Source organism: Clupea harengus, chromosome 13 (genome assembly GCF_900700415.2).
Source record: "Clupea harengus chromosome 13, Ch_v2.0.2, whole genome shotgun sequence".
NCBI classification, from domain to species: domain Eukaryota; kingdom Metazoa; phylum Chordata; class Actinopteri; order Clupeiformes; family Clupeidae; genus Clupea; species Clupea harengus.
Window position 1 is genome coordinate 2,513,083 of NC_045164.1, and position 17,983 is coordinate 2,531,065.

At 45.7% G+C, this 17,983-nt stretch overlaps 1 protein-coding gene across 3 annotated transcripts in view; it reads right to left on the minus strand.

Annotated features, from left to right (window-relative positions):
* macrod2 (mono-ADP ribosylhydrolase 2) overlaps nt 1-17,983 on the minus strand; it is a 455,835-nt gene that overhangs the window by 29,192 nt on the left and 408,660 nt on the right. For 2 of the 3 annotated variants that reach the window (XM_012829891.3, XM_031579217.2), the window contains exons 9-10: nt 14,095-14,176; nt 3,693-3,737 (exon numbers count right to left, since the gene is read on the minus strand). In XM_012829891.3, coding sequence (XP_012685345.2) covers nt 3,693-3,737; nt 14,095-14,176 — 127 coding nt within the window. The remainder of the gene's footprint in view (nt 1-3,692; nt 3,738-14,094; nt 14,177-17,983) is intronic. The other variant, XM_031579216.2, reaches the window with a different exon arrangement.

The window sequence follows — 17,983 nt, forward strand, 5'->3', positions numbered from 1 at the left end:
TCACTGGCTTGTGTGCGCGAGTGCTTTTGTCAGCGCTATCTTTCCCCATCATCTGCGACCTGGCTGAGCTCTGCACTCCCATCAATACAACAATGTGGTGACAGGTTTTTTGACTAGGTTGTTTGAAGGACTGAAAGGGTAGTAGTTGAGCTACGCGGAGGAGTCCCTTTTGTGAATGGATTAGTTAACATTAAGCTGCGAGGTCTGATAAATTAGGATTTGTAAAGATTATTACAAAATGCTTATGCATGTGTGTGTGTGTGTGTGAATGTGGCTTAATGCCTCTGATTGAATTTCGAGGGTGGTGGGGAGGGGGATCAAATTGAATTAGCATCTTGTATTATGGCAAATGTGCTCGGTCTGTGTGTTCCTGTCTGAGTCACGCCTGGCACACTCTCTCCCTCTTTTTCTCTCTCTCTCCTTCACTCTCTCTCCCTCACTCTCTCTCCCTCACTCTCTCTCTCCGTCATTCAGTCAGCGGAGGCGCCCCCCAGAGCACTGGAACACTCAGCCCTCGTCCTTGGACCGATGTAGCAGTCTGCGTTCAGCTCTCACGGAAGTGGGGGAGAGAGGAGAGAGGAGAGAGGAGAGAGGAAGAAGGAAGAGGGGAAAAGTTTGGTTTGTTTGTTGGGGGATAAGATGGAGCTCCCCCCGCAGGCGGCCCCGTGCCTGACGCAACGCTTAAAAAACGAGCGAGAACCGTCCTCCTTCAGCCTTATGGCTCGGAGACAAATGGACGGGGTATTATGTTAATTGCCCGCTAACGCCCTCCAGTGCAAGAATGTAATTATCTTTGGGTCCATCTTATTGGAGTAGCCCGTAATTGTTTCGATATTATGAGCGCGAGGGGGGCTGAAGCTGCAGAATTGCTCGGCTAATGGCTTCTTAAACAGGTTTCCCTTCATAGGAAACATTCCTCAGGAAGGCTGGATTCGACCCGCACACACACTCGCTTAGCAGACACAGACGCTTGGCATGGGGAGGTCCACGCATATTATTGATGAGGGAGTGGAGCTAACCGACAAGATGACATTCAGGCACACACACACTTACACACACACACACACCTACACTTACACACACACACACACACACACACACACACACACACACAAAACACATACATATTTGCACATATACACACACTCTTACACAGATATACAAACACACATTCATGAATGAAGACATGCACGCGCCTCTTAAATGAACAATAATGTCCTCAGTGGTGTTGTCTTCTCTACCATCTGTACTGTTTTCCTCTGAAAAGGGGTGGGGGATGGGGGAGGGGGTGCTACCTTGCCTGAGTCCAGCTACATAGTAGCATTCTGCATGAGTCAGTCTTTCCCCAAGGTGGCATTTTCCCTTTTACACTGATGACGGAACATAAAAGCACATGAAAGGCTGTTACCGACTTGAGCTCCATCTGCCGGCAGTGAAGCCCTGATGTGGAGGGCCGTGGGACGAGAGGCGTGTGTGGGGGGGTGGTCTCAAGGTGAACAAACAGACACTCCGCTGAACGCACACACACCACACAAACACTCACAGTCAAACGACGCAGATTGAGCTAATATCTGTGTGCTCTGGCTGCCTGGCTGCATCCTGGGCCAGCCTGAGCTTTGCGCTGGGCTTTGTGCTGCCGGTTTATACCTGGCTGATAAAAAGAAAGACTCCGGAGAGGCACGGGGGGGAAGAATGCAAGCCTTTGAAAGGAAAACCTCAGTGCCAATTCCGAGGGACATAAAGGCCCCATTCCACGCTAGAATGGCAGCTATTTAAACCGGCTGAATTGGACCCAGAGAATGAACGGACTCAGGAACCTGGTTAACTGGAGTGATTCCAATGGCCAGCGCCTGGCAGTGGTTCAGACATTCACCAAACAGTGGTGGAAATGGGGGGAAAGGAGGGTGTGAGCTGTGTGTGTGAGCTGTGTGTGTGTGTGTGTGTGTGTGTGTGTGTGTTGAGAGGGTGTATAGAGAGGTTAAGGGCGGTGAGGTGGTATTCTAACAGTCATAGCAGGATGTTCCTGACAGTAGACGACATTATCTGCTCCAGAGGCAGAGGATCTGGAATGCAAATGGGGGAGAAAAACACACACGGTGCGAGTGAATCAAACTGACACCGGCAGATGCACACAGCCAAAACAAAGAGCTTTTGCAGCAGTTCAGACTGCAGCAGGGCCGCATCTTGAATCGCTCGACAGTATCACATTTTATGCTACGCTTATAAAACAAGCGCAGCCATTTGGCAGTAGAAACACACTCCCCCATCTCACACAACCTCACCCACACACTCACACACACACACACACACCTACACACGTACACACACACACTAACACACACACACATGTTTGACCATAAGTGGTAAATTATGCTGGTAAATTGGAGGGGAAGGGATTGGTTTTGATAGTCTTCATGTCTCTGGGCAGGAGCGAGCGACCAAACACTTCCTCTGCAGTGAGGTAAAAAGCCCCACTGCATAACACTGGCGTCGGCCGGCCGCACACACGTTGTGTCCAGGAGGGGAGCATCAAATATTAACACGTGCCTGGCACCGCTTAAGACAGACCAGCACAGCAGTCAGAGCTCAGGCCAAACATCCCTACCCTCACGGTCGGTCACACACACACACACACACACACACGCACATTTGTACACACATACACAATTTTACAACAAACGCATGCACACATACACACATACACACACACACAAATAGTCACTTACACACATGCACGTACACATGAACACACAGAATCACCACCTGAATTTCAGATCATTTTCCACTCATGCAGACTGCCACACTGTGTTCGAGGATGCGATGCAGTCAAAGGCCCAGATTAAACAGCCCTCTTTTGAAGTTTGCACACTGTTTGCATGACTTGTGAGAGCCACTCATGTGATGATCAATGTCAGTACACATTGCTATCCAACATCCATCAGATTTATTAATTTTTTTTGCCTTGATTTGCGATTGCTTGATCTGATGACCATCTAAGACTGGACTCTGATGCTCTGATGTGCAGGGTTGTGTGCAGGGTGATGTTTTTTTTTACAGCAGCTCTGCCACGCACTCGTCTCTGTGAGTCTCTTTAGGCGGTCTGGCAGCATTGTGCGCATAAGCCGGATTTGAGGGACTGGCGTGGGGGGAATTAGCTCTGTCTAAAGCGCTTATAATGCTGTATACCTGGCAACCTCGCGTCAGTCATCTTAGTGTAACAAATCAATGTCTGTCTACTGGTCGCCCCAAAACCCACCTCAACAGAAAACTATTCATAATTCATAGAAATATTAACAATTATGAGGTGTGTGTGACTGACTGTGAGGAGGAGTAGAATTGCCAGCGTATTGTTTTGACATTTGATGAAGTGCTGTGTCTTCTGAGGCTTGCAGAGGGGAAAAAATAAAATGAATGGAAGCAAATCCAGATAAATGGATGTGGTAGGGATTGATCCCTGCATAGGACCTGTCAATACTCCCAGCATCAGGCCATCACTAATACTTGGCAACAGTCAGTAGATCTAATTCCTGTGAGGAGGTCACAGAGGCCCAGAGGAGAGACGGGGGGGGGGGGCATTAATCGTTAAGGCAAAAACATATTACAGTGGGATTTTTTGAGCTGTGTTCATCGAGGCCCGGAGCGAGAGAGAGAGAGAGAGAGGGAGAGAGAGAGCAGCAGCCGGAGTCACTCACCCTCATCTCCCTGTGTGTCACTGCAGTCCTCATCCACATCGTTATCTGGGAGGGGGAGAGGGAGAGAGAGAGAGAGAGAGAGAGAGAGAGAGAGAGATGGAGGGAGACCAAGAGAGAGGGTGGAGAGAGGGTGGGAAGGAGGAGAAGGAGAGAGAGACAGAGACGATATTACTGATCCAGTCCCCAACAGAGATGCAATCGGTTGGTAATAATCAATGGGGAGAAGCAGGGACCTCTGAAAGAAACAGACGGAGCACACAAACAGAACAGACTTCCACATTACTGAAGTCCACTAGTGTTGCAGTGGGGAATGGGAGACAGCGGAGGCCTTTGCTGGATTAGAGGATACCTGGCAGAGCAGTGATAGCACTGCATTCTGTCAATGTCACTGTGATTTGGCACGGATGGGATCTGATAGGATGGAGACCAAGCTGCCCGCGTGGCACCAGGATGACTCTGTATCTCTCTGTTGCATATTTAGTGAAACCATAAAGAGCTTTTGGCAGAGGGCTTCGACCGCAGACAAAAATTTAACTCAAAGGCTTTACATAACGGCATCACAAGCTGATAAAATGAGAAGGGCAATTATCAGGCCGTGATAAAGGACATGCCCTCTGGACAAGACTATAACTGCACCAGCCCCGGACCGGGAAGACCAATGGACGGGGCCATTGCAGAGGCCAAGATGATCCAGAGCTGCTTTTTAAAGAGATTAAAATTATTCAGTGGGAGCCGTCTTGAGAAATCGAATATGTTAGCGAGAGCCGGAGTTTGAGGCACAGTTAAAACACTCAGCTGGATGATAGATTAGTCCCAGGGGCTGTGCAGGGCCGAGGAGGGGCATGAAACTCTTCATCATGCTCGTCAAACACCAGTCGGCTAAATAATGCCCCAGTCCTCCTCTCTCCAAACACACACAGACTCACGCAGGCACGGACGCACGCACACACACGCCCTGTGCTCATGCCAGCCTGCCTCCTTCCGTGCCCGTTCCCAGTCCACCAGGGGCGCTCAGATATCAGACACCCGTCCGTTAATTACCCTCTTCTTCTGCTCCAGCCCTGGCTGAGTTCCCCCCCCCCCCCCCCCCAGAAAAAAAGAGGAGTCTGATTCCAAACACGTTCCTCTCCCAATGAGGCATGACGAACGCACCAAACCAAAACTACTGCTTTTCTTTTTTCCGATGAGTCAGTTAAAGTTTGAAGGCAGTGGTGGGGGAGGCTGGCATTTTTTTCCCCCTCTATTTCTGAGGCAGAGTGCCTTAAGAAAAGACAAGGGAAGGGGGGAAGAAGAGGAAGAAGAGAGAGGAAAAAAGGAGGGAAGCAAGGAGGAGGAGTGCCCACAGCATGGTTCTCTCCATAGAGATGTGCAATCCTCAGTGGCAGAGGCAGCAGCAGCGGCGGTGGCGTCGGCGGCGACAGTCACCAGTGGCTCGGAGCTGCACACACAACCGGCAGCTACCGGAGCCCGCTTTGATGAAACGCTCTTGTCATCTCTTCTGGAGAGGCGTGAGCATCGAGACCCCCCCCCCTGGGTGAGGGGGACACACCCCCAATCCCACCCCCACTTTGGCTAGCAGTCAATGTAAGAGCAATGCTCACTAATCTCAAGACTCTTTGAGGAGGGGAAGGACAAATGGGGAAATGAAAGAATGAAAAGAGAAAGAAAAACAACTTTTTTTTTCTCTCCTGTACAAGAAAAAAGAAAAGAAATAAATAATTATCAGAGGAGGAGTGGTGATGGGCCTGCTGTGGTATTGATGTGTTGGGCGCGCGGGCAGAGTGATGTGTTGGGCGCGCGGGCAGAGTTTTTGGGCTGCGGAGCCATTCTCCCTGTCACAGGGCCCCAGCGGGCGCTCAGATCTCCCACATCACACAGTCGCTGGAAATGTTTGATACTGACAGCTGTTAAAAATGGATCATAGTCCTGCCGTGTGTTTCACAGGGTAGGGCTTTGGCAGAGGAAAGTGATGGGTGTAACAGAAAAGATAAATGTGTGTGTGTGTGTGTGTGTGTGTGTGGAACGGAGCCCATGCCAGTAGCCTGTGTATGGCACATGGTCTCAGAGGCACTGAGTCTAGCCCAGCGGGTCAGTGACGTCTGTGCGTAAATCAGACTCTTTACCAGAGCCACAAAGGCACACTAACACAGGAGTGTCAGATGGAGGTCTGAGAGTAACACATCTATCTTCATGTACTTGTATATTACATTCCCACATAGTAACATCAGGGGAAGCAAGTGAGCCAGCCAAGCATACACCAACACTGGCACCATGGTGCTGGAAGGGTTTGTGCGAGGTGGTAGAGTTGTAAAGTCAGTTGTAAATGATGTCAAAGTAAGGCTGTGAAAAGTTCTGAGTTCTGTTCCTGTTTTGATCATAGAATACATCAAGCTGTGTGAAGCCTCTGTGCTCCTCTATAATTCGGAGAGAGACGCGTGTCTGTCGTGCACACCGATGTTCTACCACCTGCGTTCCAAAAAATAGGCCCGGTCTAGGGGGCCGTGTGTTAGTCGCTCTCACACGGTGCCAGGAAATAGTGTCTGCAGTGGGGAGGGAGAACGAGCCGTGGACCTCCTGCCTTTGATGATATTAACACATCATGGAGCATCCATTGTTTTTTTCTTTTTGTTGTTTTTTAAAACACCATCCTTGGATTGCTATGGTGAGGCGACAAGCAAAGCCTCATTTCCAGCCCGAGAGAGAGAGAGAGAGAGAGAGAGAGAGAGACATACACAGACAAAGAAAGAGGAAAAAAGAGAGTGAAGAAAGACAGAACAGGGGAAAAGAGATGGAGAGAGAGAAAGAGAGAAGAGGCAGTCCCCCTTTACAACAAATGCCAAGCGTCCCAAATTACAGGCTTTCCATAACACAAACACTGGCAGAGGAGACCCTCCATTACCACCATCAGGGGGTCTCCCTGCTGGGTAAGAATGAAGCATGGAAGCGCCATGTAAATGAATAGCAATGCAAAAGTCACTGCAACTACCGAGAGAGAGAGAGCAAGAGAGAGCGAGAGAGAGAGAAAGCAAAAGAGAAAGAGAAAGCGAGAGAGAGAAAGAGAGAGAGAGAGCGCGTGTTGCGCCACATTAATATTCTCAGTGATGTGGTGAGCTGAAGCAAATTGGAAAGACAGGGCTCAGCTTGTGGTCAGCCGCAGCCGACACATTAATGTATAGCTCACCTTATGAGGAATCAATTTCCCTCGTCCGTGACACACAAAAAGGCTTTTTTGGGCACATCGCTGACATCCGTTGAGCAATAGACTTATACATCACATTGAAATTCTATCATATCTCTCACCTGATGGATGGGTTCATATAATTGCTTTATATCGGGACATAATCTCCAATTCACTGTTCTACCTGATGTCAATCATGGCTTTGTTTCCAATGAATCTTTTACACGCCTTGGTGTGTGTTTGAAACATGGCATCTTTGCATATCAATAACTCAATTTATCCTCTGTAACAAACTTGAATGGCTCTGCAGTGTTGTGTGTGTGCGGATTCGTGTAGCATTAAACCGTGTTGACAAGACTGGTGCGCTGTTCATGAATGAGCTGACAGATCTTTAAAAGCCTTTCCCTCTCCTCCCAGAACTCTGATATCACTACCGGCAGAGGGGAGGAAAGGCCCCATGAAATTGTTTCAGTAAAGAGTGCTGATCTGGAAGGTTCTTGTAAAGTATGAGTGCGCACACACACACACACACACACACACACACACACACACACACACACACACACACACACACACACACACACACAGATTTACAAGACAGATACACACATTAGGGTGCACACACAGCTTACACACACAAACACAAGCAAAGACACACACACACACACACACACACACACACACACACACATACACACACACACACACACAAAGCGTGCACACAACTTATACACACATACATACATATACACGCACACTCATACACACAACTCTTATATTGAGATACACTCAAACATACCCAAGCACACATACAAACTGATGTGTATGGATACAAATGTAATCTAGCCCATCACGATATACTATTTGCATGCTCCAGAAAAAAAGCACTTAATTTTTTTCACACTGACAGTTTTGGGTGGACAGGGGATGGGGTGGGGTATTGTAATAAAACAATTTCCTGTATGCAAATGTACTGTTTACTTTTTCCAAACAAATCATGTCACAAAACAGACATGCCTTGTACGGGGATACACACACACACACACACACACACACACACACACACACACACACACACACACACACACACACACACACACACACACACACTACTCAGAATCACACACACACACACACACAAACACGCACAGAGAGTAAATATTATACTGAGAATATGCAATGCACTGAAAATTACATTTCAGAGTCTTTATATGTCTATGTCTAGACATTTTTCATAATCTGTACGGCAGGGAGAGGGGAAAAAAAACTTTGAGTGCACCTATCCTTTGAAATCAGTCATCTAAACAAGCTCTTCTGCATATATACTGAGGGGAGCTAGCCCTAGACAGAAGGAGAAAGCCAAAAAAAGAGAGAGAGAGAGAGAGAGAGAGAGAGTGTGTAATGAGGATTTGCTCAAGGCTCAGTGGTGTAGGTTGACGAGTGCTGAAGTGATGAAATGGGAGTTGAATAAAGTGATCGGACTGAGGGGTTTTGGGGTGGGGAGTGGAGTGGAAATAGAAAGGAAAAGATAAGGAGAGACAGAGACAGAGAGTCAGAACAAGACAGAGAGAGAGAGAGAGGGCGAGAGAGAAAAGAGGGAGAGAGAGACACAGAGAGAGAAAGAGAGGGACAGAAGTAATAAAAACAACTGTGAGCTGAGGCAATCCTTGTCTGTTTTCCTGTGCTGCTCCTGACTGACTGTTTCCAGCGGTGACAATGATGAGGTGTTAGGGGGAGCGCCGCCAGGACCCTGTTATTTTCACACATTTGCAGCAGGCGTCGCCGAGGACCCCAGTGGAGCTAATTCAGTCACATTGTGTCCCTCTGAAACATCGCCAGGGGAGAGAGAGAGAGAGAGAGAGAGAGAGAGAGAGAGAGAAAGAGAGAGAGAGAGAGAGAGAGAGAGAGAGAGAGAGAGAGAGAGAGAGAAAGAGAGACCTACAAATAGAGGTCTGCAGGCAGAAAAGACTATAGGTGCCTTGTGTACAAGAGATAGAAAATTCTTTAAATGCATAAGATCCACAATTCAGGAGGCTTTTTTCAAAGTCAAAAAACATGTTAACGGAAATGTATCTCAATTAAAAATACCCATACTATTGGGAGAAGACATCAATTGCACAAGCCTAGCTGCAGAGTATGTGATGACCTGCCACAACAGAAGAGCAACACTGTGACTCATAGCAGAAGAGCATTACCATACCACACAGATATGACTCATATCATTAGTAAAATAAGTTCAGTAGACTTTTGTGTATGTGTGTTGATAGATAGATCTCCAGTGTGTTTATGTGTGTGTGCAACTGTTATACTGTGTTTCGTGATAATTACTAAACTTAAGTTAGACTCACTTAGACACTTTTGGTTTAATTGTGCTTCCTCTCGCTCTCTCTCATTAATACTACACCTTAAAAATGCTAATTTAAAATCAATGTATGTACACTCTACATAGTTTCAAAGTTGTAGCTTTGGTAACAATGAGTTCATTCATTCATGCCAATAGAGGATCATTTGATTTGAGAGAGAGGGAGAGAAAGAAAGAAAGAAAGAAAGAAAGAAAGAAAGAGAGAGGGAGAGAGAGGGGGAATGGCATCCCTCCTTTATTTTAAGCCCCAATCACATTCAGGGATCCCTCCATAGAGAAACCAGGGGTGAGATAAAAATACCCCCCCACCCACCTCCCACTTGCCCTTAAACGTAAAGTCTTAGACATTATAATCGAAGATGTAATATACAGGAAAAATGGCTGTGGACGTAATGAAAAGATTAACAGTGTGTGAAATGGGGCTGTTTTAACAACCAAAAATATTAACCAAGTGCACAGCCGACAACTGCTCCTGCGTTCCATATCATTTGAGTAGTGGTAATAAAGCAGCAGGTAAGTGCTTTGTTTTCCCACGGAGAGAGAGAGGATGTGTGGCTCTGAGCGTCTTACACACAGAGCCACTGCTGGAGGTGTGAAGTGGAATGCAAACATGCCTCCTGCAGTATGCAGCCACTGTAAAAGCACTTATGAATAACATTAATCAATGTGCCAACACACACACACACACACACACACACACACACACACACACACACACACACACACACACACACACACACACACACACACACACACACACACACACACACACACACACACACACACACACACACACACACACACACACACACCATCTTAAATGGCCCAGGAGAAAATGAAATGAATGGCCTTGACACTGAAGGTCGAAGATCACAATTAATGCCAGCATATCTGCCACCACCAGTGCGCCCTCCTCCACTGCCCCCGTTTATAATTTGTCCCGACTGCACCCTCACAGGCCTCGCCTTTTTATAACAACACAACTCATTCTAATTCATGCCTAAGTACACTCATTTCAGCCACTCTTTTATTATATTTTTCCAAAATTCCACCACTAGTGTAAAGAACCCACTGGCTTTATTCCTTTTTTGGCTGGCAAAACTATTTTACCTTTTTTTATTTTGTGTACAACTTTTGGGTTTCCATGCAAACCCCAACATTGTAATTGTGTGTACTCTAACTGAAGGGTTTGCAACAAATAGCATCACCTGATATAGTATCTGCTCACAGTACTGATATGATGAGACGACTGCTGAGTGCTAAGATCAATCTTTATAATTAGGCTCTCCAGTAAATGCCCTCCTTTGACAGGCCATGGAGGGGTTATCTATCTGTCTATCCGTCCATTCGTCCGTCTGTGTGTGCATGTTCGTTTATGTGTGTATACAGGCACCACAGACAGCTAAGAGCATATTAGTGTTTTTGAATATGTGTGCAAATGTGTGTCTGCATACATGGCTGTCTAAATAAGTGTGTACATGTAAGCTTGTATGTGTGTGTCTGTGTTTGAGAAAGTATGTTTATGCTCAATAACTATGTGGGTTTGTGTGTGGGAGAGAGTGAGAGAGAGAGAGAGAGAGATAGAGACAAAGAGAGAGAGAGAGAGAGAGAGAGAGAGAGAGAGAGCAAGCGAGCTTGGGGGACCTAGAATTAAAAAAAGCACTCAGCATTCAGCATGTGGGAAAAAAATGCAAAGTGGCTTGACACCGGGCGTCCCCCCGGGGGACACAGTGGTGACGGGAGAGGAGACAGAGGAGATTGGGAGATTCCTGGACGGTGGAGCAGCCCAGCCCAAACCAGTCCAGTCTAATCCTGTCCAGTGTTTTGAGTTATTTAGTGCAGTGGTCCCCAACCTCCGGACCGCGGCCCGGTACCGGTCCGTGAGGCATTTCCTACCGGGCCGCAAAGAAAGAATAAATAATTTATATAATTTCCGTTGTATTAATTATTAGAGTCTGAAAGGTGTTTTATTTTGAAAAACGACCGGATTTTCCCGACGTAACATTCGCCTGTGCTTCTTGACACGTCAACAGTACGATACCTCTTAGAATTGTTAATTGTAATTGTAAACGTTAATGATTAAAATATTCTCATATTTTTTTAATTTTTATAATTATTTAAATCCGAGGATGTCTGTAGAATTGACGTGAACGCAATCACCAACGGTTTCTCACAAATTAAGCCCTTAAGAACAATCTGGCTGATTCACCACTGCTATTTAGCGTTCTTAAATTCTGGTCCAAGTTAAAAATGAATCCCAGATGAGAAAACTTTCATGAATGCCAGAATTGTCCCTGCAGTTACTTTTATACACGGAAGCGTAGGTGCAACTCGTGCAGCCCTTTGCATTTCGCCACGGAGGGACCCTCATTATACAGTTATAGGTCCCCGACGTTTTTTTTTTCTCCGTCTGTGACATCGCGCCCCCGGGAGAGTGTCCGCGCCCCCTACTTTGAGAACCACTGCTTTTATAGGATAAAGTACAAGTCAGTACAATGGTGAGTTGTATTTTTCATGCACTTTACATTCGTTTTTATGCCAGTCGCTTTATTTGTGTACTGCTCTAGAGTCTACAGATAAATGGGTTCCATTGATTGTTGTGTTTGCTGTAGCAAGATAGCAGTGACTCCTCTATTCCTCCTTGTTTGTTCCTTCACAGACCACAAACCCATCCGCTCTTCCACTCTTGCGTTACAGTTCAATGCAGGCACACACTGGAATGCTTATTAAAGCCTTTAAGCCGGTGTGTCGTAACAGACACCACCTGAACAACACACCATCCTCAACCAACACTACAGTCCTATACCGGTACCCCACCTTCCAAGTTGGCTGACTTTTCATATATCTTAAGTGATGACTCGCATGCTGTTTGTTATATGTATCTGTGCATGTAAATAATTCAATCAATTCAGTACAATAATGTATAGTGATGTTCGCTTATTCTAGAATCAACTGCAAAAAGTCCACATCTAGGGACAGGCTTTGCGTGACCTGGGAAACTTATGCAGTAGTCTCTGAAGAAAGTCCCTTTTCAGTTGCTCCTAGAATAAACAAACATCACTTTACATTATTGTACACCAACAAATTAACAAAAATAATGGCCCATATTTGGTTCCACACCAGAGCCCAATCCAGTGCTAAATCACCCAGCGACATCACAGAAACGGGGACAGGCCCTCTGAGATATCCAAGAGAAGCCTTCTTGAGTGTGTGCCGGTCACTTTCACTGGCGGCTTCCATTACACCCTCACCAATCACCCTGAATGACAGTGCACTAATCCCGTCCACCGTGAGGTGGAGGCAGGCCTGACGCTGTTACTGCCGGGCGGACGAAGCCAGAATGAGAGCATTTGGTCTTCTGAATAAGCTAGGGCCTCTGAGTGTTCCCAGGAGTGCCAGGTACAGCAGGAGCAACCAAGATAGAACATTCAGTCAACAAAGTGTTTTTTTCTTTTCAAGTGCGTTTATATTTAAATATCGTTGAGTATAGATATCGCAGCTAGTTTTTAGCAAATTCTGTGAAATCTTGTCATCATTAGTAAGCCCAACCGGTTAACATTTAAATTAATCATATTTGCTTGTTCTATCTTTTAACAAAATTAACTAATTTAACTAATTATTTTTAACTAATATTTTTTAACTAATTCTTTTTTAATTCGTTTAGCCATGTTAGTGTAGTGACCTAGTCCATTACATCAGACATGAGCCATCCTGGAGAAACCCGTCCCCAACTCACAACTGCAGCACATTTAATCTATCACAACGACTGTCTGGTCTATCAAAGAACTTTCAAACTATTGATTTCTACTGTCATCATCCTCTAACTGAAAACTGAGTGCGTGCAAGAGCTAGTGTAAAACTTGAGATCGTCAGGGGGTTATTACATGGTATAGGCAATAATTTCAGACGAGTTTCGAAAGTGTGAACAATTTACTTCTCCAGCGCCATCCAAAACACTCTTACACTCATCAACTCTTCTTCTCTGCTCTCAACTCCCTCCAAAACCTGCTTCACCCATGACTCCAAACACAGCAGTATGCTCAATGTAGTCAATGCTAACAAAGACCAATGGTGAGAAACTGAACCATTTTCAATTCTTACTCTAGCATCATGTGATTAACAATTACTCAATGTTAATGTAGAAAAACGAGAATTTGATCTAGCTGCTCGATTACTCAAATACTCCAGTACTCTGTGTAACCCCTACTACATCGGGGCCCTTGAGTGCCAGGTACAGTAGGAGCAACACGGAGGTCTGTACATCGGGGCCTCAGTGTCCCCCAGGAGTGCCAGGTACAGTAGGAGCAACACGGAGGTCTCTACACCTGGAACGCTGTGGCAGCTTCTGGGTTAATGCAGAGTTCAATGCTGCTCCACAGGTGGACTGGGCTCGCTTGAGTGCGTAGTTTATACCGCTTGAAAGCGGTGGTTTAGTGACATTCACACACTCGCGCCTTGACAGCTTTTCAGGTGCAAAAAGGGTGGTAGAGTGTAAGGGAATTGGATTTTTTCGACTGACACTTGTGTAAAAAGCAGCGCATGCAGTGTGACAGATGGATGAGAATCTGAAGTAGGTCACTGACAAACAAACAAACAAACAAATTCCTTAATAATTTCCGCTGCAGAGTAACGGTCCGTGGTCAAAAGGTGAACTTGTGATGAAGTAAGAGAAGCATTGAGGCATTAGGCTGAGGGAAGACACACGGTATATAGTGACAGTGCTTCTGAGCTGACCCTTCTATCACCTCATGCCAACATGTTCACGGCCTCCCAAACAAATCTGTCTGCCGGAAGCACAACACCCCAGGAGACTTGGCATGCACGGGTTATTGGAATCAGAATTCAGGGTTGAGCAATATTACCTTGTGAGAAGAACTCAGCCATCTTGTCTTTGTAGATCTTGTAATCCGTTTCCAGGAAAACGCAGAATATGACACGGTCCACCTACGCAAAGAAGGAGAGGAGGATTTTCATAATTAAAACAGCACACGGTCTCCAGTGAAAAAGAACAAGAATTCAGTAAAATAACCCCAAGGTCAATCGATTTTATTTTGACATCTTAAACCACCGTCTAATGCCCCATCAATTCATATTGCAGCCATAATAGTATTTGCAGATTCTAGGTTCGCTGTCTGCTTTTCAACATCAACCTTCATGCATACGATTGAGATTTCAAACAAAACAAAATAACAGCCTTCATATCCGTGACATTCCCTTGAAAACCTGTTCATTCATGATGTATGAGCCTCTGATGGAAAACTCATTAATCACACATTGATATTCTCAGTTTGGCCTTGAAAGCCATCGCACTGACCACAAAACAACCTAGCATATACTTTGGACCTAGCACCCAGCCCGAAACACTACATTATAATATGTTACATTTGACTTGCTAGTTCAAGAGGGAAAGCATACCCTAAGTGCAGATTAGTAAACCAATTAGTTAATTCCTCATTCAAGACCACCCAAGGAACACCTTCCTCCCCCTGCTCCCCAATCCCTGTGAAGACTTTCACAGATGGCGTCACCACGTAGCGGATCACAAAGAAACCAAATCTCCTGCATATACTCGAGGGCCTGAGGAATCAGTTGCAGGTTTCACCTCTGACACCCCAGCATGGGGAGGAGAGTGATAAAAGCAACTATTCCAGGGTCCCCCCCTCTCTAGCCCCCTCTCTGTCTCTCGCTCCCTCTTTTTGGATTCCACTGAGGCTTAAGGCAAGGCATGTTTGTTTATATGGGAAAAATAAAGACAAAGTGCTTAAGAGTGCACAACAATAAAAGATAAAAATGTTAAAAATATAATTAAAGATGCAAGAAAATGCAAAGTACATAAAGTAGTAATTAAAAGAACAAATATATAGTTAAGTTATATTAAGACAGTACACAGTAATATAATTCAATTAAAAGTAAAGTGCAGAGTGAATTGAAAACAGGCACACGAAGAGAGAAATGTTTTGAACCTGGATTTATGCTCATTCCTGGATAAAACTCTAGCAGCAGTATTTGGAATTAGCTGCAACTGTTTAATGGTCTTTTTGGGAAGTCCAGTTAAGAGATAATTAGAGAAGTCCACCCTACCAAAAGTAAAAGCATTGATGTTTACCAAGTCCTTATTCTTATACTTTTTTTAAGCTGTTTTGGTCATTGCTTTGATATGGCTGGTGAAAGTGAGATCTGAGTCTTTTAGAATGCCAAGATTTCAGACTTTGGTTTTAGAGCCTGAGAGTCGAGGTGTTTACCAATTCTTTTCCCTTTGTTGCCAAACACAATAATCTCTGTTTTTGTCCTTATTTAATTGGAGAAAATGTTTTTATGAAACCCAACGCACATGTACACCCATCCTGAAATACAGTTGGCTCACACAATGGAAAATCCTGCCATTTGCTTGTTTCTGAGATAATTATAAAGTGCAGAGGTCCCATTTTCTCAGAGCATTCAGAGGTTGGATGTAACCTCATGCACCATATCCTCAAATCATCTCCATGCAACACACGCTGTTCGCTGCGAGGGAAGAAAGGATCGAGTTGACAGGTAAACAAACCAAACCATGTTGAGTGTAAACTAGACCACAACCCTGTGGCTGTTTCTCCCTATCAACGATTACGGTTCTCAACTACTCCTGCTCTTTTGAGTCTCTCTCTCTCTCTCTCGGCTCTCCCTGTCTTTCTCCATTTTTGCACACTGCCCTAGGTATACCAGCTTCCCCTGCTGAGGAGGATATGTCACGCAGTGGGGATGGCAGATAATCGCTCCACTGACTATTGCAATATTCCAACATCACCATGTAATGGCCTTCTCCCCATTGTCCCCTAATAGAGGAGGAGGAGGTGGAGGTATTCTGGGCGAAGGATGCGGCTGAGAAGCTCTGATTCCCTTGTGGGAGGATCTGGCCCCTTCAGCCTCAGCCACCACTGCGGCACATGAGGACTTCTTTCTTACAGGCAGGCTCCCCTTCGGGGCGTCCGAACACACCGCTGTGTATTAATAGTTTATAACCTGCCCTTTGGAGCAAAATGTCAAGGGGTGACCGTAGAGTGCAACATTTTTATTTTTGTAATATGTCCCAGAGGTGTGTGTGTGTGTGTGTGTGTGTGTGTGTGTGTGTGTGTGTGAGGAGGTGTTAGAGCAGTCAGGTCTTTGTTTGTAAAACTTTAATTTTCTCTCCCTCACCTCCTCCTTGACCCGGTGGAGAATGCAAGGCGGCTTTACGAGGGCTTTGAAGTCTGTAGGCGCAGCGACAGGCTGTTGAGCTTATTGGTGGCAGGAGAAGGGATAAGTTGGTGCTGCGCTGCTTTACCTGCGAGTCCCACGCAGACGGGAGCAGGCCAGCCGAGCCCTGGGAGACTCCCACATGCTCACTCTGTTCTGCTTATTTTCCCTCCCTCCTTAACAAGGGGGAGCCCGCTGAGATCATGTGTTTACGTCTCGCGTGGAGTCGCAGAGACACAACACAAATACAAACGCAAACACAAGCACGGCACCCCAAGGCACACCACCTTCTCCTTCATGTGTAAACACACACATACTGACACACACACACAGACTGAGACAGGCACACTGGAAAGATGTACGCAAAGGGAGATAGAGGCACGCGCACACACACACACACACACACACACACACACACACACACACACACACACACACACACACACACACACACACACACACACACACACACACACACACAAAACTGGCAACACTCACAAACATACTCATCCACTCACACATACAGAGAGAGGCACACTGGAAAGGTGTACACAAAGGGAGACAGAACTCAGGCACACACATAAACACACACACACAGACACATCTGAAGCGTCGTGCTGGGATTTGCTCTGCTTTTATGTAGATCATTAAAGGACAGGCGGACTCCTGGGGCGCACGGTGCATGAGAGAGGAGGTGAGGTAGCGCTGGGCTCAGAGGGCCGGTACTCACCCCAACATCACACTCTCCACAACACCTGGGATGGGGGAGAAGGCATGAAGGCAGGGCAATAGAGTGGGGAGGGAGGGCAATTCTTTGTGCTGGTTTTCTCTACACATTCTGTGCTTGTCCTGGGCCCAAGGCCAATCATAGATATTAAATGAAATATTTTTGCAGCCTTTTAGAAATATGCTTTACAGCATATAATAGTGATATATATGTATAAATGAATTGAATTATTATATGGTACATGAATACATTAGCATACATTTTCAAATACTACCCACCTAAAAACACATTTCGTGTTCATTTTTTCCCCATGCTACAGAGATGCCGGTGTGGTGCAGTAGTCATCGATCAGCGTCTACTGGTGTCGTGTGTGGTGGAGCCCATTAAACATATTTACAGCTATCCTGTTTATTTTGACACGGCAGATCAATGTTTACACATGCAGCATCTTCCAAGTGTTATGAGTTCTGCTTTACAAGGAGTGCAATATTGCACCGTTAAGCTAGACATTCTGTGATGGCAAAAAAAAAGCTCCTGTAAAACCCCTGAGCCTAGCGCTTAGCTTTTCCTCATAAGCACCACTATGTGCTACGTCAAGACATTTTACAGACACAGTATTAAACTCTCAATACAGTCTTGTCAACCTTCACATGCTGTACGTTCAATCTCGGCAGCCCAATTTAACAGAGACCCGTGTGGATGTACAACAAGCCCTGCTTCTCTCTACCGAGAGGTAATCTTTTCATTTAATTTATTTACAGGTCTTTTAAAAAGTGCCCAGTGCGCTCTCCACACAGAGACACTGGGCTTGT